Source organism: Colletes gigas, unplaced genomic scaffold (assembly GCF_013123115.1).
Source record: "Colletes gigas isolate AHSC1104 unplaced genomic scaffold, ASM1312311v1 Colletes_gigas_Sc00011, whole genome shotgun sequence".
In the NCBI taxonomy this organism is placed as follows: Eukaryota; Metazoa; Arthropoda; class Insecta; order Hymenoptera; family Colletidae; genus Colletes; species Colletes gigas.
This window is the reverse complement of record NW_025106640.1, coordinates 7,841,561-7,863,492: the sequence shown is the minus strand read 5'-3', so window position 1 is coordinate 7,863,492 and position 21,932 is coordinate 7,841,561. Positions and strand designations below refer to the sequence as shown.

Sequence of the window (21,932 nt, the reverse complement as noted above, 5' to 3'; positions counted from 1 at the left end):
CTCTTCTCCGCTCATCTCCCTCCTCCTCCAATTAACGCGAGTAGTTCGCCGGCAGCCGCGAGAAATCATCGCGACAATCGCTGCCGTTTCTCTTGCAATCTGTTTCTCTCTGTTTCTCTTTCCCGTTCGATTCCGTTCAATTAAATCCGCCAGCCAATTCCAGCCACGAGTAGCACCGGCACTCGACTTGTATCGGTTTCAGCCAATTACTTTCCGCTCGGGGCTCGCGGATCGGCTGTTCCTGGCCACGTGCCCATTGTCGCCCGCGGATTAGTGTTGCTGTTCCCGATACGGGTCTCGTTATGCGGTTACTGTTCAGCGAAACAAAAAAACGACCGTTTTTTGGATCGATATCGATACGCAACGAAGCTCGAAACGAAAATGGAGGATGTTTCTGTAAGGTCTAGTTCAATAATTACAAGACTGCATGTTCTGTTCGATAATAATTTATTTATCTACAAGAACTCTTCGGTTGACGATAGATCGTCGACTAGTTTGGCGAAGGTGATCGATTATCAGCGGTGAGGAACTAAATCTCTAAACGAAAATCGACCGTGAAGGGTGGCTGGTGGTCGAGGCGTTGCACAAATCTTAATAAACGTTTACTCCTTGTTCCAATTACGACTGCCTAAGATTCTATAACACAGCTACGAAAACTCGTCTCGCTATCGACTCGACTAAGACTTTCTCGCTCCTCTGGCGGGGGCTTTCGTGCGAAGAAAAAGAAAAAAACCGGCAGTAAAGGCCTCGATCGTCGCGATACTTGGTTCCCGTGTTTCCCTTTACGCGTCGGAGGCGATAACAAACCGGCTACGACTACCGACCAACTTCGTAATTACATATGTACACTGTCTCGCCAGCGGGGACGAGCATGGGAATACAATTCCAAGATGGAGTCCGGGGTTTCGAGGGCCCGAGGGTCCCCCGCGATACGGAAATCCGCGCACTTCACCGCACAATGGCGGCCCCTGACCCCTTGCACCAGGACATCCTGCACAGCGCGGCGACGAGACGGCCGACGGACGATCTGGTGCAATGGTTCAGAAATCGCTGTGAACAGTAGCGACTCACGATCTCGAGGATCCGTGGCCGCGGTGATCCGGGAAGAGCCATCGTCGAGGACTCGACGCCGGCGGCCGGGAAGCAGACACGATCCTGGAACCGCGGCGATCGGCCGGGTTAGAGCGGACATCCATGGACGTAGGTCACGTTCCGGAACAGGGCGGCCGCGGTGGAGAGGAACGCGGCCGTCGAGGCGGAGGGCGGCGCCGGAGGCGGCGGCGGCGGTGGCTGATGGCTCTGGGTCTGGGTCTGAGCGTTGTAAGGTGGACAGTAGGCATCTATGCTACCGTGATGAAGACCCACGCCTCGGACCAGCAGCTCCTTCTCCACCGTCGCCTGGTGCCGGAGCTGCTCCAGTCTCAGCTGGTTCTGTCGTTTCCACTTGGTTCTGGAATCAAGCGTTTCCGCCATTCTAAACATGTCCCTCTCAAAAGCGTCGCGTTACTTTAACGTTCTCAACAAGATTTTGTTATTAATCGCAAGGTTCGATTACTAGAATTGTCTAAATTAATAGATTTTTAACCCGTTCCATTGATCCTCCATTAGTTCATTGCTTTTTTAAAAGTTGATTTCCATTTACAAATAACCCTTTGCACTCCTACGCCGAGCGTGACACGACATCAGTTTTAGACTGGGATATCATACACTCGAAAATGACAAAATACAATAGCGTAAATAAATCAAATAAATCAAATAATTGAATTTGTTTGAATTCCCCTATTTTTTAATTAACGTAAATTTACAAGCGCTGGGAGCTGCTGGTAACAAAATTGAGATGCAAAGGGTAAAGGATTAATGAAGAAACTGGAGGAACAGAGGGGTACGATCGTTAAGGACGAGAAGAAATAATGACCTTCTGTTTTGGTACCAAGTCTTGACCTGGGTTTCCGAGAGCGAGAGCGCGTCGGCGACGTCGCTGCGGTCCGCGACGCTCAGATACTTCTGACAGCGAAATTTCCGTTCCAGGTAGGCGAGCTGGGCGTGAGTGAAGGCCGTTCGTCTTCTCCTGGGCTTCCTGCCGCTGGGAGGACCGCTGGTCGTGTTGCAGGACTTGCCGGAAGTCGCTGCCACAGGCGACGGCGACAAGGCTGGCGGAGGACTCTCTAGCCGCGTGCACGGGCTGCTTCCGGGGTCGATCGTGTCCTCGGAGTCCGAATGAACGGCGGAATCGTCCTCAGAGTCTTCTGAAACAAGCAGTCGGTTAGTATGGAGGTCACGAAATTGAGATTTTCTTTTAGGATAAGAAGAGAACGTTGCTACTGCGAGGGAGAGCGTTGCTTGGAGGATCCAAGCTTATCTGTTCCACGAATTCTATGTACAAACTTAGGTATCTTCGCCCTAACAAGATCCAGTTAACTCAACAATCGTAGGGTGCAATTAAAATAACGACTATGCAGGAGGGATCGAGAGTTCAACGTCAGTTGGTAGCTAAAGAGAGCTCGGGGATAAGTCCAATCCAATTTCTCACCGTCCGACCGATTGCTCGGTCAAAGTCGATTATCCGAACAATGCAAACGCGTCCCCGATCGATTCCGATCGTCTCTGGTTTATGTTAAACGATCTCAATTACGGGAACGCTTGTCCAGAATCCCGTTTGGCCAATAAAGGCGGCTAGGCTCATGGGGGGGCCGCGATAATCGACGACGAAAATTCGCTCTAACGAGCGCTAACGAATCCTTCCGCAGCTCGAGCCATCTGTAGGATCGTCGTTAATGGGGTACCAACCCTGTTGCGAGCCCTCGACGCCCCGGGGCCAGCGAATTCCGACTAAAAATAATAGAACCGCGCCGCGGGGGCACCCTGTAACGAGGATCCCGGTGACAGGCCACGCGACTGCCTTCTCGCCCGATAGAAGTCCCGATTTTTTGACTTTATAATCTCACCGAGCATGGTGCTTTCTCACAAGGGGGTAGACGGAAGCACAGTTTGAATCGTTTCTCATAAAATAATGTCCAGACATCGATTGCTCTCTCAGACACTCAACAAATGTCAAACCCGCGTATTGTGCGTTGCTCGTAAGTTGGCGATCGAATAAACAGGCTCGCCCTTTAAATTGATAATTGCAGCGACTATAAACAATCGTGTTTCATTGACTATGAATCGCCAACTAGCCAGCAATGCAGGGTACACCGAGTATCACGAGCGAAGGAAACGTCACTGACTTACCGTGCACCCTCTCGGACAGAACGTCACCCAGAAGATCCCTTATTAGAAACGACTTGTGCTCTTGCATCATCGTACTCCTCTCGTCGAACAAGAACCAACCGACGGAACCGCGGGCCAGCGAGTACCTCAAACGAACCGGATCGCGCGTATCGGCTGAACGGAACGTAGAAATCGGCGCGAGAACACCTCAGCAACGGACTCGAGTTTCATGCTAACGTGCGGACGCCCAGCGTCGTTCTGCGTCACCGAGGATCACGGGGGATGACCGGATGTGCCTATCCGAGCCTGGCATAGACGTCGTCGTCGTCGTCGATCGCACGTTGCCGAACCACCCTCTCCCCGGAGACGAGAGGGGGGAGGGGGCGGTGGAAGCGTTACCACGCGAGTTAGGCCAGGGGTTGCGCCGCGCCACCCCGCTCCAATTAATCCGCCCGTTTATTTTGAACGGGCTGCCTAATGCCCGCGCGATTTCGCAGCCATTTTGGGGGTAGAAGCGCCATGCCACCCCCACTCCGCGCGGCTCTCGGTTCGTCCATTGGTCGCGTTAACTCGCCAACGAAGGGTGGAAAGCGCGGGCTGCTCGACGCCATTGGTCGGGCGAAAGCGGCCTGCGCGAAAAGGGGTTGGCTCTGGCGGCAACCCCTGACGGAGACGCGGCTCGAGTGTAGCGGAAATTCGAGGCTAGCGGGATTTCGGTGCACGCTTCGGGAAGCGCACGGGGTTCGCGAGCATCGAGTTCCGTGCAACCGAACCCGTGGGTGGGGGACAAGAGAGAGAGAGCGAGAGAGAGAGAGAGAAAAGTCATTGGCGAGCGATTACCGCGAAACGAGAGGAACAAATTGGATGTGAAACGTTTCTCCGGGAGTATAGAGAGAATATGCCGGGTACAGTCGCTCGCCGTGATATCGAGATTGTTCTTCCTCTTCCTCCTCCGCGGGGCGGCGGTTTAACCGACGTTCCTCCCGCGTTCTACGCGCTCCCTTTTGCGGCTTCGACTTTTCCGCGCCGCGAGTCACCGGCAAACGGCGCGAAGGGAATATCCGAACGCTTCGAAATACATTATTCCTTGACGAATGGTTCTTTTTTTTTTTTAGAACGCGTACAGGCTAGACTCTAACGAAGTCAATTTCAGGCGGATGGGAACGCAGCGGCGGGAAAGTGGCGCGAGAGAACGCCGCGAACGCGCGCTCGAGCATTTGCATAAATACGGTCCTCGCAATTTGCGGAACACTCGCCGGAGGGCCGCTCCGTCATCTTGCGCGGCTAGTATGTGAGCGTAAATATGCATGATGCATGAAACCACCAATCCTCGACACCGCCTTCAACCCCCTTCCGCGAGACCCTTTTCTCCGTGCCGGGGGTTTTCGCAGCGCCCCGTTACTCTATTCATCGCGTCGCTACTTATCTTCCGGGGAGCATTCGCGCGACTCTATGGCTCCGCGCGCGTATTCCCTCGCTTTCTATACCTAAATATTTCCCGTTCTGTAAAATCAGCCGCGCTGAACTTTCGACGATCCAGTTCGCTGACCCCGAGATCTTCTTTTCTGCGTTGCTTAATTAACGAATTGCCTGAATTATCCTTCGATATTTGCTTTTATCAATTCGCTAGATACCCCGTTGCGTTTTCTAAAGATCGCTGAAGCGTCGAGTAAGGTGTGAACATTCTTTCTAGCGGAGATATTCTAACGATCATCGTTCCAAGTTCGTTCATACGTCTACGATATCGTTGAATCTTTACAAGTAGATATTACAAAGACGATGCAATGACCGCTGGTCTCGTTTTTCCGCCGAGTTTCGAGACCGTGCGAACGAATAAATAAATATTTACCCTATCGATCGCCCCGTGACGGGGGTTGTTCGTGGAATTTTTGGCAACGCGACACCGCGTGGCGTCGCATAAAATGCGCGGACCTCGCGCGAGCGTGCAGAGAGAGGAAACGAGCGTCCGTGTGGGATACGTCGATGTGGGGTGGTATTTTAATGGCTCGGTTCGTGGCCTCGAGTTTGCGTGCTGGCACCTGTAAGCGGAACCCCTCGTCGGCGTACCCCCGTAGTCGGACACGACGGGGCGCGTTTGTGAATTCATTAGGATTAACGTATGCAGGGGATTAATTCAAGGGGCAGCAAAGCGGCCCGGCGTCTTCTTCGTGCTCGCTGGAAAAGGGCCTCGGTGCCGCGCAAACGGTGGAATAAATGCATGAAGACGGAATAAATTGAGTGCCGTCGAGTCGCGGAAACAAAGACAATACCGATAACTTCGACGAAAGAACGTTCCTCTTCGGGGGTAGGGACAATTTTCGACGCGGCACGCGCGGTTCCCCGTCGTCGTCGCCGCGCTCGTTATTTCGTGTCCAATCCAATTAGAATCAAGGGTCTCGATACCTTTTCAAAGGTGTCAATTACTGAATATCAAATCGTGGATTATACGTCGGGAACTCCTCCTTGGATCGCTGTCTTTTCGCTCCACCTGGAAAGAGATTGCTCGAATGTATTCTTGGATTCTCGATAAATAGGACCGGGAAGATGCAGAATTTGGTACGAATTTGGGGCGAATTTCGACGCTGCTGATCGCATCTGTCGGGATTTACACGGAACCGAATCAATGGAAATTAGGCCGGAGGGTTGGTCGCGAATTGCCTGGAAATCATCCCCCTCGACGGGCGATTGTTATCGGTAATTTGCGATATTTGCTCCCCCGTGGGACACGAAATTTCGTCCCGATCCAGCCACCTCCGGGCGCGATGGACAAATGGGATTCGACTACGGGGGTGAATCTCTTTTCTATACCGCGGGACTACAGGGGACGATCGCGAATTAGCGATAGAAACGCGTTCAATTACTCTTATCCGCCGCGTATTTAGATATTCTAAACAAGTAACGCGTAATTGCCGCGTAGATTATATACAAGGATCAACAAGATATCGCTAAGAATAAAAAAAAGTAATGAAAACGCTATATTATTGACGTAATAGTATTACTGAAACGGGCAAAAAATGTGGAACGCTTCACGATTTTGCGTGTCATCCTTGCGCAGGGGCCATGCTAATCTTCTCTGTATCGTTCCAATTTTAGTATATGTACTGCCGAAGCAAGTACATTTGTACCTTCGTTCGAGGTCGTATATATAGAAACGAAGGCCCCCTGAAACACTTGCGAGAGAAACTTGCTCCGATATGCCATCTCCCGGCAACTAGAACGTACTAACCCCTGTGGCGCACCTGTGATGCGAGGTAGCCGCCATTTTGAAAGGTTTACCTGTTCAGGAGGACTGGCCCATGCGCACGCGTTATTGTAAACTGTTGCATAACATAAATATACTAACCACAGAAATTATTAATAAATATCAGCAATTAAATTCTCTGAACGATATAGCAACATAGGCGCGAGATTGGAAAGCGATTCTATGTTTAAATGTTATATAATTATTTAAATTTTATTGCCTATATGTTATTCATACGTCTATCTTTTATATTTAATAGAAGCTAGTGATTAAAAATAATTTGTTCTCGAAGAGATTAAATTATTTATAAGTTGTTAACCATAGGTCAAGTAGATTCCGACCTACAGCGCTCTAATACAATTCACTCTACCATAAGACTTAGGCGTTGATACTTTCTGGATAAATTAATAATGTTTTAATCAAAAACTTATTAGGAATGCTATTTAAAAAAGGTGTGGTAAATATATAAGTATTTATCGTATCCCCTAAAGATGTCTATTTTACCGATCATAGGAAAAGAAATTCGTAGAAAATAAATAAAATAGAAATTACTGCAAAAAATGTGGAACGCTTCACGATTTTGCGTGTCATCCTTGCGCAGGGGCCATGCTAATCTTCTCTGTATCGTTCCAATTTTAGTATATGTACTGCCGAAGCAAGTACATTAGTACCCTCGTTCGAGGTCGTATATATACAAACGGGGCGCCACTGGAACGCTTGCGAGAAACGTAGGCCATCTAGGTACCTTAAAGCATATCAGACATGTGACACGTACATAGACATACATGTGTGAGCTATAGTTAGGCACTCACAATCAGAAATTACAATATCAATACATCTTAAATACTTATATCTTTCGAAGCTCGACTCTCAACTACTGTCTGTTATGTTAGCTTCGATTCTAAGTTCCATACAGTTAATATGAACACGCTTATCGCGAGATCCCTCCAATCTGATTATTTTCCACGTAATCTTAGATGCGAAGGGAGGAACAAAGAGCCGTAATTATTCAAAGGAAACGGGTTTTCCTCGACAGGAGGCATGCGGATCTGGTTCGATGGAACGAGACGAACGAAGTTCGATCTACCGCGAGCTCCCCGGGAGTCTGAATGATTATCAATAATAGAGTCGCGGTCGTCGATCGAGTCGAGACGAATTGGTAAATACGGATAAAAAAAAAACAGTGGAGAGGATATCACGGTGGAGCGATTTAGAACAGTGAGAGTCGGTAGGGATGATTCGCGAGGCGAAGAGGGAAGAGGAGGAGGAGGAACGAGTGGGAGGAGGGAGGGATCAAAACCGCGATGCCACAAGGGCTTCGAAATCGTTAACAATCGCGGCAAAAGCAAAATCCATTGAGGTGCGACCACGCGTGTGAATATAACTGTCGATCTGAATATTCTGCGCGGAGCAGCATCGTCCAGTGCCGTATCCGCGAAAAACGAGGGGGGGGCAGCCTGCTCGTTTCCCATCGGGAAATAAAAGAGGTGCGATCGAAAAGAACGATTCTGTTTACAGCGACTAACAATCGCGGTTCGATATTCCTGATATCGAATATTTTTTATTTTCTCCTCCCTACCGCCGACGAATTCTTTGTATTCTTTTTTACTTGTTTTCCCCTCTCCACTTTTGCTCGAAACCGTTTGTTGATTCAAAAGTTTTTCGAACCAAAGGGTACAAAGTCGTTCGCGCAATGTTTTCTTCTCGAGGGGGAGGAGAGAAAAAAAACGTGGCGAATAAAAGGGAAGACGAGAAACGCGAGGGTTGGTATCTGCTCAGCCCATTGCTACGAGTTCACGGGTTAAACAGAGCAAAAGGTCCCGGGATGTATACGTTCTCGTTTCTCGTTGAATCTACCGGCATTCATTTATATTTTCCCTTTCGGTTGCTTCTTATCGTTTCTATACTTTGTCTTCTCTCTATTCCGCGGTTCCTGCCCGCTAACGACGACCCCCGCGACGCTTTCGAGACGTCGAGGCGCGTCGTTTCGGAGACGCGTAAAGAAAAATAATTATAATCCCGTCGATTTACTCACGTTTTTCCGCGTTAAACGCTCTTTCTCTCGATAAACCAGTTTCGCGTCAAAGAACGTTGTTCCAAAAAAAAAAACAGAAATTTTTCCAAATCCTTCCCGGAGGTCAGAGTTCGTTAAGACGCGTCGGATCCCTGAAAAGTAGAAACAATCACGAGGAGCTCGTTCATGGAAATTCGGTAGCAAACCCCTGTGCTGGATATACAGCCTATTGTGCTTCTTCTTCCGTGCAGAGGAGGAGACACTCTCGAAGAATGATGGTTATGGGAAAAAGAGTGCTTGAACACGGACGTTGGTCAGGCTCCCGCGGTTCCAATTACGATTGAAAGGCGGCCCTGTTTGTTCGCCTCCTGTAACTGCAGACTCTTCAGTGCCTCGTACAAGGCACTCTTACCCCATGGCCACTTTCGAGTTTCGACGCGCGTGTTTCCATGGCGAACGCCGCGGCGATTCCGCCAGGCACAAAAGTGCTCGTCTTTTCAATCCACGGGAACGTTTATTCCATCGAAAATACCATCTCGGGATTTGCGGAATTTTTATTCCATTCACGTCGTCATCCTACAAAAAGAAAAGTAAATAAGAGATCGAAATAGAGTCGTCCTTAATCTTAACTTATACACGTAGCAATTATCCACGAGTGGCCATATTAGTTAATTTAGAACGATACCAAAGAGAAAGGCGTTCGAACAGGAATGAGTCATTCGCCCGCGAAGAATTTGATTTCGCTTTGAACGACTCCGGTTAGGTTTGCGTGCGAGTTATTCCGGGGAATTCGTTCCGGCGCGATTTATCCGCTCCCCCTCGTGTTTTGTCAAAGACGAAACCGATCGTCCGATAGAAGCCGCGACCCTGTTTTCGAGCTAAGTGCCGTATAATCAAGGGATGATTGCCGCTACAAAGCCGGGCTGATTGGCTCGTTTACGTTACGGTAATGCTCGCAGCGCGGCGAGACGACGCAGATCCGTCCCCCGTTTCTCGTTCTAACGAGATTCGACGGAAACATTCGCGGCACTCGTCGAGGAATTAAACGAGAATTTTTTTCCTCGCGCCGCGACGAAGAATGACGGTCCCATCGAACGGAAGAATCATCGTATTAAACGAAGAAAAATCCACCCCTCCGCGCGGCCTTTCATACAAGTTACGAAATTAATAATCCGTGAATTCTCGCGGAAGCTCTTAGATCGGTCATTAAATTCGCGTATCAAAAGATAGGCAACTAGTCGGAATCGTCCGATAATCGTGGTCTTAGAATTATTCGAACGTGTCAGGGTGAAGTGACTCTTTATTAACGAAAGTTGAATAGGGTGTGATTATAATATCAGAATATTCTATGTTACGAATCCAGGAAGAAAGGAGCAAACTAAAATATTTTAAAGTTGTTATATCTTATGAAATGTATATACGAGAATATGGCTGATGATGGACAAAGAGTCGCGATCCGTATCGGTTTCAGAGGGTAAAGGGTACCGCCAGGGGTGGGCCCTAAAACCTGGCGGGAGGGTGTCGCGAAGATACCACGAAGATGGTGTAGATTCGCGCGGCAAGCATCGACGCCGAGAGAGGGTTGCTTGTTTACAAGCGACAGTTGATTTGACAAAGCCGCGGGTCCATTTATACGAGTGAATATTACAGGGCAAAGTCGAGGGGTGGCTTGTTATCCGCTCATTGAAGTTAACCACGGGGCTAAGTGCGCCGGGGAGTGCCGGTCGGGAGGAGCAAGGAGAAGCGATGACTAAAGGTTAGGTATATAACGTGGGCGCGGAGAGGGACGAAGGGTTTCCAGTTTGCGGAGAGAACGACGGAAACGCCGTTAGAAACCGAGAGAGGTGAACTCCGACGGAGGGGTGGAGCGAGAAAGGTTGAGAAGGTGGGCAAGATTGGACGGAGAGAGACGGAGGGAGGAAGTTCGAGTGAAACAGAGGGAGGAGGAGGGTAGCGATGGGAACGACGCCGTCGCAGGCTACTGTTGTCAATTTTGCAAGCGACGATCGCTTCTATCAACAATTACATTGTAACTTATTCGTTATTAAATCCTACCCTTAGTTCTAATTCTAACTTTCCACGTTATTTTCTTTGTTATCAAAACACACCGAAGTTGTATACTTCCATGGTATCATACGCGACTGGTAAATAGTTTCCAGTGTCAATTAGTGGTCGATTCAAAGGGATGAATATCAAGGTCGGTTCTAATGGAGAGCCCGCGAACGGTAATCGAATTAGAGCCATCGCTAGAAGAGGGCGACGGTAGGAAAGAAGGGTGGTAGCTGGGAGGCCCGAGGAGAGATAGAGAGAAACGCGAGAGGGGTGGTAGTCGGTAGGAGAAGACCGGTGGGCCAATGAGAGGCCAGATCGTTGCCGAGGTAACCGCGGGGCTTCCCGACGGATTATTCGACCGAGATTGAAAAGTTAGCGCCGCGTGGCGGGCGGGGGCTCGTCGACGGAGCCACCCCTGCTGCTCCGGAACGAGAGATCTCCTCGCGGCAGGGCTAACACAACGGATTAAGGCTTATTTTCACGTTCACGAGAGCTCGACCCCCTTTGCCCGACGCTATTATCATCCAACGCGAAGCGACGTTAACACGCTCGAACTGCGAGTCGATCTTCCCGGTCGATTGTCAATTTTATAATCGTCTTGCACCGTAGAAATGCCTTTAGTAGATACCAGTACACCACTAGTACAATTTTATGTTACCTGAAGCCTTTGATTAAGGACAGGTTTCACCTTCCACCCTGCAAAGAAGAAGAATTTTACAATTGTATTCCTAGACTCGAAACGGTGATTTTATTTAGTAAGGGCTGTAAAGACCATTTCATGTTTTTGTAGCTACCATCCTCCTCTTGGGACCAGTTCGAGTCCACTCGTACAGATCATTGGTTGAGTATAGAGATACCTGTAATGGAAAGCGAAAGAAAATTAGCTCCGCGTTTAACGCTGATGTTTTAAGGGCGTTCGATCGGCTTTGGATTTGACGATCGAAGGAGACTCGAGGTCCGGGGCTGGTTTCGCGGCGAGGTCGGCCTCCGGGAATCGTTGGAAGCGTTCGTCGGCGACGGGTCAAGCGTGAGGACGTCCCGGAAAAGTGTTTATTTCTGCATGTACACGGCGCACACGGGGCGCGTCTAGCAGGCTGCTTACCTGGTAACCACTCGGGGGTTACCTGACACGTGCATAATTAATGCCCGCGCTGACGAGAGCCGCGACACTAGCGCGTGTGCTCGCGGATTATCTGTGCCGTCGAAATAAAACGCGGAGAACGAAATAACGTTCGAAAAAAGTCGGCCCTACGAACGGGAGGGAGACAGAGAGGAAACCGATTCTTGCCAAACGGAAACGAGAGATCGAGACGCAGGGGGCCAGAGAGAAAGAGAGAGAAAGAGAGAGAGAGAGAGAGAGGGGGTGGGTGGTTAGGTTGGTGAGCAGGAAAGTTGTCCGGGTAACCGACGCGGAAACGCGAGGTAATGACTACTTTTTCATATTTTAATTACGCAGTAATTAATTGAAATGTTTCCCCGTTCGCGAGGGCACTCGAGCAAAATGAGAGGCGAGTAACTCCACGGAGTCGACTTCGGCTTCGGCGCGTTTCTTTTTTCTTTTTTTCTTTTTTTTTTTCTCCATTTTTCCTCCCTTTCTTCCGGCCGACGCGAGGCCCTCTGTGTCTCTGCGGCGCTTCGCCCTGGAGAACACACGGCCGTTTCCTTTCCTTCGTTCTTTCACCCTTTCTCGCGAAATTAGGTGGAAGCCTTTTCACGAGGTTCGTTTCTCTTTTAAAAATTCCAGCGTGCGGCTAATTGTACCGTTAATGGCTTTAACGTGAAAGGATTTCTCTGATAGCGGCCTGTACCCGCGCCACCCCCTCCCCTCCCCCCTTCCTCTTATTATCAGCGAACGAGCTCGCGCGCGCAAGCACTGCTTTAAAGTACTAATTAAATTAGTTCCGTAAAGCGAAACTCGTCGGCCAGACTTTCGAGGCTATCGATTCCCAGCGATCATTAAAATAATTACGAACGTTCGCCGGTAATTGAACGGATATCCCGTTTGGCACCGTGAATTTCCGTCGCGTTATCGCGCGATCCTGTTTTCAGGGCACTAAATCGCGAGCCCCGCGATGTCCAACGAGATAGCTAAACCCTTCGTTCTCCCTTCGAAAGCATTCGCGATGTTTTCCAGCGAGTTAATCTTCAGTGGTCTCGTTGCGTCGGTTTCCAACAAGGTTATGCTCGCTCTCGTCCGGTATCCCGGGGACCGTTTCAGGCTAGCTGTCTCGATATCTCGAGGGCTGAGAAGGATGCTTCGTTACTCGTTATCTGACGCTGAAGCTCGTTGCTGCGCCGCGGGAACAATAGTGGTACGAGAAAAAAGTAAGAACGAAACGAAGAGAGAGAGAGAGAGATAGATACGCGGCCAAAACGAGAGGACTGTCGGGCGAGCTTTTGTTGGCGCGGATGCTTGCCTACGTGCAATTGTCATCTACTTGTTCCAGCCATTGTTTCCGGTAACTCTTTCGCGGTAACGAGGAGGAACCTCAATTAGAACGGTTTGAGGGCTTAAACGCCCAGAGGCTGCCTGGTTTTAAGAGGCAAGGATGCACCAACACCGTCGCGCGAACATTGTTTCCTAGCGAACGATAACTCGGTGATACCTATGGCTGTATCGGTGCGCGTACCACGTAGCCCGGGAACTTTCTTCCTCGGGATAATTACTAGGCATGCTCGAGGATATGATGCCATTATGTTACCCGCGGACCAGCCTTTGTTAACGTTGCTTCGCGTTCTCCGGTGAATCCATAGTATTATCACGATCCGGATGAAATCCTTCTGCTTTAAATATAAAGTACAACCATTAGAATAAACCTCTACCTTTGACCTCGATGAAATTGGTTTCAACTCCTGTGGCGAAAGACTTACGGTCTCATTTCTTGCACTGGTAGTGTCTCCCGATTGCAATTATAGCTCGCCTCGAATTACCATAGTTTCCCAGCGACCTGGAAAACTAGAAGTTTAAAAAAAAAATCAGAATTTTTGAGTTAGACACGGAAGCGGTAACGATTCCTGGTTCGACACACCTGTACAAGTCGGCCGTCGACCAATCACGCGACCACCCGGTCCGATCAATTGTGGGAGGATGAATAATAGAAACGGTAGCCTCTACCTCTTGTCTGTTATCCTGATGGGTAAACAAGACCACGCTTTGAAGCTCAAATTGAAATAAATCCTGTTATCCTTTGGACATTAACTCGTTCGCCCGCCGCTATCCCGTGAAAGCTTCGTGCCATTAAACCTCCTATTTAAGCCTCTTTACGATCCGCGAAACGCATCCCGTTCCCGAACAAGTAACGCAAAGGCACGTACAACCCGGATTATTCCGCGACGCGTACTTTCGAGCACTAATGACACGAAAAATTGTCGATTTTGCGGTGTGTCGGTCGAGTAATATCGAATCAATATTTGTTTCATTGACGGGTAGTAGGGGGGGGCGACTGCAGGGGATGCATGTTATGTACACCGTGTATGGGCACGTATAGGTACGGTCTGTTATCGGAAATCCATCCGAATATCTGGAATTTTTTTTCGGCCGGCACGCGCGACTCGTTTTATGATCGCCTGTGACGCGTAGTCGAAATTAAGATGTACGGAAGATGAGACGCGGACCGATAGAAAATAATAAACATTGACGAGCCGGCGACAGGATATCTTGCAGTCGATTGTCACGCTTCTCTTACGAAACGTTCGACGCCTACGCCTTTGCGCGAAAACCACGGAGGCCGCGGTCCATCGACCACTCCGTGTCGCGTCTTCCAATGCCTTCCGGTCTTCCGGAGCTTCTCCTTGGCCCCCGCAGTTTTAATTTCTTGTTACGCGATTCTTCGCGACACCGTGTGAGAAACGACCGCGTCCGCGAGGACCGTCGACGCTCGGGATCCTGTTATCCTGGCTGGCGTAGAACGCGCGGCGATATCGCGGGACTCGCGACGTCCTGGATCAGCGGACGTCGTTCCTGAATTATGGGGTCCTGGTGGCGCGGATGCTTCTGGCGCCACACGGTTGACGAATGACGGGACGTTGACGGGTCCCCGACGGACGTCGCGTTCCTTCGTACCCAAGTCCGTCGAGACGACGGTGAATTTCGTCTTGCATGGGGTCCTGGTCGATGGAATACTTAACCCTTGCAAGCTCGTCGGAGCTTGACGGCCAGACGGCGAAGAGGGTCCATTCGTCCTGGAATTCCCGCTCGCATGGTACCCTAGTGCAGTTGGGTATTTGTAAGATACAAGCGCGGACGTTTGAACGTCAAAGGGACCAATTCCAGGGGCGTACGGTCGCTAACCTGCGAGTATTCATACAATTAGATCCAGAAATACGAATACCTCGATATTGCTCACTTCCCAGACACTGTACAAGTTGTATTTCTTCTAAACTTTACTGCTTACTGTGTACTATCCAGCTCTGGTAAAGAGTTAGGAAGGACAACGTCTCGCGATTTCCGGGATAGCAAGGTGGTACGACACTGACGAGCTTGATCGGACGCAACAATTGTTACAGAGTTATGCGAGCCTAATGCATCTGTGGCTCCGTTGAAAAAAAAAAAATGTTTCTGCGCATGTATGGTGGACGTTCCATTTTCAACGCATACTCGTGACGTGCACGAGGTGTAGGGTTGCAGGCTCGCCAGCAGGATGTCGGGCAGGATCAAGGACATCCTGCCAGCCCGCGTTTGCTTCCTTGCATCCTAGTACTCGAGCTCGTTTCGTCTTTTGAAGTCCTATTTATTGACCGATACATGCAAGTTAGCTTGCCAGCGTAACTTTATTCCGTCGAGCATCGATCTGCTCCCATCCGTTAATCGCTTGTATTTAAGACGCTAAATTTAATTACCTTTGAAATAGTTACCGCGGAGTAATTCAAAAGTCGAACAATAAACTCTGACGAAGTCGGAAGACTCGAAGTCGAGCGCGGATCAAAAGAGTCGACGTGATCAAAGTTCTTAAGAAGCAATCGTCGAGTTTCCAGCATCATTGCAGTTCTTTCAAGCGTGTTTTATTCCTGTGACATCAGCTAATAATGAAGGATCCGATCCTCTAAAGACTACGTTCTCGGGGAAACTGTTGCCCTGAAATGACGATAAGGACTGCTATTTATTTGTATAGTTCAGACGTTCGTTCATTAGTTTTGAGCTTTCTCTCGCGATTTACGATGTACTTTGTAAAAAAAATTTATTTATTTTACGTGAAACTTCCTGGCGGTCGACCTCCAGTCGTTTCTAGTTTCCTAAACTTCGACTTCCTGTTTCCTTCCGGTCTCCACGCCGTTTCCCGGAAAAAGCACGGATCGATACCTGGCGCCGAGTGCTGGTGTTCTCCCTTCTCGCTACAACGACAGATCTTAAAGATTGTCTTAAAATCGTGTGATCTAGAATCAAGTATTTCAGCTACATTCATCGTTTTCGCGACTAGGCGATGTAGAACTTACGTTTATCGAAACCCCGAGCAAAATTTCGAATCGTTACAAACACCCCCCATCGATGATTCGATGACGCTTACAACAAAATTCTCGTCGACTGTGTTCTCCTAGTACAAATCACATAGATTGTAATTCAACAAATTCCTCCCCTCGAAATAAAAGTCCTGTCGATCGGAGGGCGAGGCAGCCAGGATCGCATCCCTCGTAGTCCTGTGCGTATCCTGTACTCGCGTGCAACCTATCCCGCCCTATACGCCCTTGATCCGGAAATATGCTTCGCGTTTGAAGCAATTATTCCTATTAACGCAGGCGTCGTACCACCCTTAATTCAACTCGATCCTCTCGTTCCTGCCTTTCGACTTCCGCGCGGTTGTTCATCGCGACATTCCATAGCGTCACACTCGTAAGATCTGTACGTAATGAACGCATCTCTCATATTATCAACGTAAAATTATAAAATGCTAATTAAGTCCTTGTCGGATTATCAAGGCTACAGTGTCCACCCTAGTTTTACAGTCTCGCTGAATATATTCGTTGCATCGTAATGCAAGGTACTTCTCAAGCTTCTTAAGGATTCTCGATGCGTCAGTTCTGATTTCACGATGACGTGGGCTTCGACGTCACGGTCAAATATGTATTACGCCAGTGACGTTGCGAAAACGAGATGCCTGAGGTGACAGGATAACAAGAATCGCTAGAAGTATCCCATTTTCCACCCTCGCGGAGGGTGAAGCGTCACCGATATCCCGTTTTAAGGTCCATCCCCTATATACATATACTGATACGCATCAATAACATTCGTGCTCAAAGAACAATGGTAGAAATTTAATATCTCAAAACAGGATTTTAGCAAGTAAACCCTTCTTCCTAACAGCTGAGATTGTTAGATGAAGGTGTACGTAGGTTCTGGCGCGCGTATATCATCGAACACGCTGGAATCGGGTTCGTCGTCTGGATCGAATTCAATGTCCATTGGATCGATCTCAGGCGGAAGTGTCGGTACCCTAAGCTGCGGGTTCGGAGCTGGACGCATCAAACTTGCTTCGACTTTTTCCCGAACGACTTTCTCCTCCTCGTTCCCATCGATTTTCACCGCGGATTCGCCCGCGTACTCCATCATATCGGCTACGTTCTCCTCGTACTCTTGAAGCTGCGATTAAATAATTGCAATCGCGATCAAGGACGCGAGTGGTAATTCCAACAGACGCGTTCTTACATCTCGTTCGACGATCAGTCTGTAATCTTTCGGATGTAGACCCAATTTACAGTCATCTATACCGACGTAACTATTCGCGGACATGTCGTGCTTGCTACCAGTGACGATATTGTACCGGCGATTAAGCAACCTTCCTCTGCAGACATCACCGTTTACCTCCACGAATATCACCCTGAAATATTCGGTATACCGAAGAGCATTTTCATAAATAAATATTTTAAATAAACTGATGCACTAGCGTGACACCTGTTAGGAGGAGTGGGACTCAGATCTAGCAACTTGAAATCTTCCACCGATTTTGGATACCCGGTTAACACCCAACCGCTTTTCAAGCACTCGTACCCGGATATGTGTTTCTAAAAGTTATAACATTTGTATACACGCTTCGAAAGGAAAGTTCCATTTGTTAATTTTGTCATACTTCGACGATCTGCATCTTAATCTCGGACTTAAGTCTTCCTCTGCATTTATTCTCGAGCGATCGGAGCTTTTCACCCAAAGGATTCTGTTGCAAACATGCCTGTTCCGCGACGTAATCGTAATCGACTATAAAAGACAATTGTTTCTTTAACGCGCGAGTAATTACAAAGCAATCGAAAAGACAAAATTACTGTGAATAAGACTGAATCGTTCGGCCAAGGATTTTGCTAAAGTGGTGCAACCGGATCCTCTGGATCCAATCAGCGCGATTCGAAATGGCGACAGTGCTTCGGAATGCTTCTTTGTTTTCGCTAATATCGCGCAATCTCTTCCAAGTTCGTCGACGGTTCTGATTCCGACCTCGACTTCCTTAAAATAAATCATTCTTACACCATTGTATAATTATAGAATTCTTGTAAAAGATCCAACTAACTATTAAACAATTTGCGTAAGCCTCCCGTAGTTCCCGCAATTTTTTCAAATAACGTTTCTCTTCCGACTTTCTCGCAACATTCGGGTCACAAGCTTGGCAGCAATTGGCGCCTGCACAAATATGTTCCCAATTATCTGCAAAAAAAATCGCGATAATTGATCTGATCTAGATAGCCGTGGAGCGTCGAGCATTTACCGGATTCGTTCGGAATTATAAGCTGTATAGCGTGTGTTGGTAGTATTCCCAAACGCTGGAACACTCGTGCCTCTCTCTTTGATCTTGGTAAATCTGTACCGTAATCAGAATACGAGAAAACGTCATGAAAGATTACTTTTAATCGTTATTTTTTTTACCAACAAGAAGCCATCCGCATTCGTGTAACGTCCCGCTTTCTAAAATTTGCCTCATGGCCAATGCAAGATCTTCCGATTCCTCGCAATGGCAGACATTCTATCGAAACAAAACGTGTTCTAAGAGAAGGAAAGAAAGAAAGGCTTCTACGTAGTCTTAGCTTACGTCTTCTATGGCACACGCTTTTCGAAGGTCTTTCAAGGTCAATGGACGGACACCTAACTCTTCCTGAAGAACTTTCGCTAGAGCCATTCTATCTACTCGTGAGAAACATGTTTAGTCGGTCATTAAATACACTTCAAATACCTATTTCCTTCCTTAAATCACGTTACCAAATCTTGGAGGTGCGATCAAAATAATTTTAGGGACATCCAACCTTTTCGCGGCAAGATGGACGTACTGCTTCATAAATGCAAGATGATTCTCCGGTTTTTTAATTATCAACTGCGTGGCAATGTCCTGTTTAGAAAGATCGATGTATCAAAATAATCCATAAATATAGTCGCGATACATAGAGGTTATTTACGTGAAACAGTTCGTATATGCGGTGTTTCTCTAAATATGCTAGAAAGCGTGCATTGATGGAACGCATTCGTTTTTCCGCTTCCGGCAATTTCGACATTTTTCGTAATTAAATAAAAAACTTGATCGCGTTTGACCGTTGTATAACGATCGCTATTATTTTCTATAATGCGTATAATCTAAGGAAATCAGTAGAAAAGCTCATTTTTTTACATGAAAACTTGTGGAACTATGGAAATTATGCCCACTGCATTATACCTAGAAACACTGCAATATGCTAAAATGTGTTAAAGGTTGGATGGCGCCACGTGTTTTGCGTTTTTCGTCTTTCGTCACTGCCAGGCATTGCCAGGAAAGTGCGGAAAAGTGAGGTTGGGAAACCAGATCTTACACGTTCCAGTATGTCAACCGATAAAAAGACGTCAGATATTACGAAGAAAATGTCCGAAATGAACGTGGAGGAACCTGAAAGAAAGCTGACGCACAAGGAAAAGAAAAAATTAAAGAAACAGCAGGAGTATGAGAGAACTATGGAGATGTTAACGAAGACCGGTGGTCAGGGTCACAGCGAACTCGAGTCCAATTTTACTGTGTCCCAGTCTCAAACCCAGCAACGCACTAATCAACAATTAGAACATGCCGTCGACATCAAGGTGGAAAATTTCAGCATTGCTGCCAAAGGAAAGGAGCTCTTCACTAATGCCAGTCTATTAATTGCACAGGGTAGACGTTACGGTTTGGTAGGACCAAATGGGTGTGTACATTTGAACAGACCGTTCGACAAAATGCACTTTCGATGTGTTAAATTCTTGTTCCCGTTTCAGACATGGCAAGACTACTTTATTGCGTCACATTGCGAAAAGAGCATTTGCCATTCCATCTACGATAGATGTATTGTACTGTGAGCAAGAAGTTATCGCCGATAATACTCCGGCTGTAGAAGTAGTACTGAATGCAGATGTTAAGTGTAAAGCGTTATTAGCAGAGTGCAAACAGCTGGAAGAATTAGTGGAACAAGGAGATAATTCTGTTTTAGGTAGGCTGGACGAGGTAATATTCTTATCTGTTGCATTGTATTTAAATATACGTATCTGTATTTGTAAATATATAAACATTTGATCGAACAAATCTCTGTACGTAGATTTACGAAGAACTGAGAGCTTCGGGTGCAGATTCTGCAGAGCCACGGGCTAGAAGAATTCTAGCTGGTCTAGGATTTAGTCGTTCTATGCAAGATCGCGCGACAAAGAACTTTTCTGGGGGTTGGCGTATGCGCGTTTCTCTTGCAAGGGCACTCTTCTTAGAGCCTACTTTGTTATTACTCGATGAACCAACAAATCATTTAGATTTGAACGCTGTTATCTGGTTGGACAATTACCTACAAGCATGGAAAAAAACTCTATTAATTGTTTCTCACGATCAGAGCTTTTTGGATAACGTTTGCACGGACGTGATTCATTTGGATCAGCAAAAGCTATTTTATTACAAAGGAAATTATAGTATGTTTAAAAAGATGTATGTACAAAAGCGAAAAGAGATGATAAAGGCATACGAAAAGCAAGAAAAACGGTTGAAGGACCTAAAAGCCTCGGGGCAAAGTAAAAAACAAGCAGAGAAAAAGCAAAAAGAAGTTTTAACCAGAAAGCAGGAGAAGAATAAAACAAAAATGCAAAAGCAAGAGGATGACACGACGCCTACGGAATTGTTACAGAAACCTAGAGAATATATAGTCAAATTTAGTTTCCCTGATCCACCCCCTTTGCAACCACCCATTCTTGGTCTTCACAGTAAGTTATAAATATTGGAGTTGCCCAACATCTCTATAAAGATAAATTTAAAATTAATATTTTATCTTAGATGTCTATTTCGCGTACGAAGGACAACAACCATTATTTATTGATGTTGATTTTGGAATAGACTTAAGTTCTAGAATAGCTATAGTAGGACCTAATGGTGTTGGCAAATCCACATTTTTGAAATTATTGACTGGAGATCTACAACCACTGAAAGGAGATCTAATAAAGAATCATCGATTAGTAAGTAGGCCTTTGCATTTACTTACTGTTTGAAACATAAAGAGAATTTATGTATTGAATTACTCTTATCATTTTTAGAGGATAGGTAAGTTCGACCAGCACTCTGGCGAACATCTAACCGCTGAAGAAACGCCGTCAGAATATTTAATGCGTTTGTTTGATCTTCCATACGAGAAAGCTAGGAAACAATTAGGAACATTTGGACTGAGTTCTCACGCCCATACAATTAAAATGAAAGACTTGTCAGGAGGTCAAAAAGCACGTGTCGCTTTGGCAGAATTATGTTTAAATGCACCCGACGTTGTAATTTTAGACGAGCCGACGAACAATTTAGACATAGAATCTATCGATGCTCTGGCTGAGGCTATTAATGAATATAAAGGGGGAGTTATTATCGTTTCTCACGATGAGCGTCTAATCAGAGATACAGAATGTTGTTTATACGTAATTGAAACTCAACAGATCAACGAGATCGATGGAGATTTCGATGATTATAGGAAAGAACTGTTGGAAAGTCTAGGAGAAGTTGTTAACAATCCAAGTATAGCTGCAAATGCTGCTGTTCTACAATAATCATTTTGCCTTTATAGAACAGTTATACTCCAGTGGCCTGTGGAATCGATCCCTTCAGACACGAATATTCATCCAGTATATTAAACGCTTTTTACATGTTAGTTTTTCCCCATAAAATTATTAAATTCTGATCGTCGATTTTAAAATGCGATTATCAGTGCTTCGAATACAAAAAGGTGGATTAATTTACGTTTAAAGGCATACAGAGTTGAAAACGTTACGTCTGATAGGGTTAAAAATATTGTCAAATTGTAATAAATTCGTAATATACGATCTCTATTTGAGCTGCAAATGTCATACCAATGGAAAGTTACAAAGTACCTAATAATCGCTTCCGAAATGATTTCTATTATTAGCAAAGGTTAAAGTATTTCGAACATTTTAATTTTTCATGTCTGACAATTGCAATTCAAATCGATTAGGAAATATAATTCGAGTCTACG

The 21,932-nt window shown here is 46.8% G+C and overlaps 3 protein-coding genes and 2 non-coding genes across 5 annotated transcripts; 1 reads left to right on the top strand and 4 right to left on the bottom strand.

Moving 5' to 3' along the window:
• Positions 1–1,179: 1,179 nt before the first annotated feature.
• LOC122398328 (barH-like 2 homeobox protein) lies at positions 1,180–3,298 on the bottom strand. Its single transcript, XM_043398068.1, has 3 exons — positions 3,229–3,298; positions 1,916–2,246; positions 1,180–1,450 (listed from the first exon to the last, which is right to left on the bottom strand). Exons 1-3 carry the CDS (start codon positions 3,296–3,298, stop codon positions 1,180–1,182), a joined length of 672 nt encoding a protein of 223 aa, XP_043254003.1.
• Positions 3,299–6,217: 2,919 nt separating this feature from the next.
• LOC122398637 lies at positions 6,218–6,324 on the bottom strand. The gene has a single exon (XR_006259209.1). It is a non-coding gene; the product is annotated as a U6 spliceosomal RNA (small nuclear RNA).
• Positions 6,325–7,004: 680 nt separating this feature from the next.
• LOC122398636 lies at positions 7,005–7,111 on the bottom strand. The gene has a single exon (XR_006259208.1). It is a non-coding gene; the product is annotated as a U6 spliceosomal RNA (small nuclear RNA).
• A 9,710-nt stretch (positions 7,112–16,821) lies between these two features.
• LOC122398465 (adenylate kinase 8-like) lies at positions 16,822–18,610 on the bottom strand. The gene is made up of 9 exons (XM_043398319.1): positions 18,524–18,610; positions 18,361–18,457; positions 18,203–18,295; positions 18,008–18,141; positions 17,766–17,943; positions 17,576–17,700; positions 17,401–17,510; positions 17,155–17,326; positions 16,822–17,088 (listed from the first exon to the last, which is right to left on the bottom strand). The coding sequence occupies exons 1-9, from the start codon at positions 18,608–18,610 to the stop codon at positions 16,822–16,824; spliced, it is 1,263 nt and encodes a 420-aa protein (XP_043254254.1).
• Positions 18,611–19,236: 626 nt separating this feature from the next.
• On the top strand, positions 19,237–21,804 carry LOC122398267 (ATP-binding cassette sub-family F member 1). The gene is made up of 5 exons (XM_043397978.1): positions 19,237–19,634; positions 19,705–19,930; positions 20,022–20,667; positions 20,738–20,916; positions 20,995–21,804. Exons 1-5 carry the CDS (start codon positions 19,282–19,284, stop codon positions 21,487–21,489), a joined length of 1,899 nt encoding a protein of 632 aa, XP_043253913.1. The 5' UTR covers positions 19,237–19,281; the 3' UTR covers positions 21,490–21,804.
• The last annotated feature ends 128 nt before the right edge of the window (positions 21,805–21,932 follow it).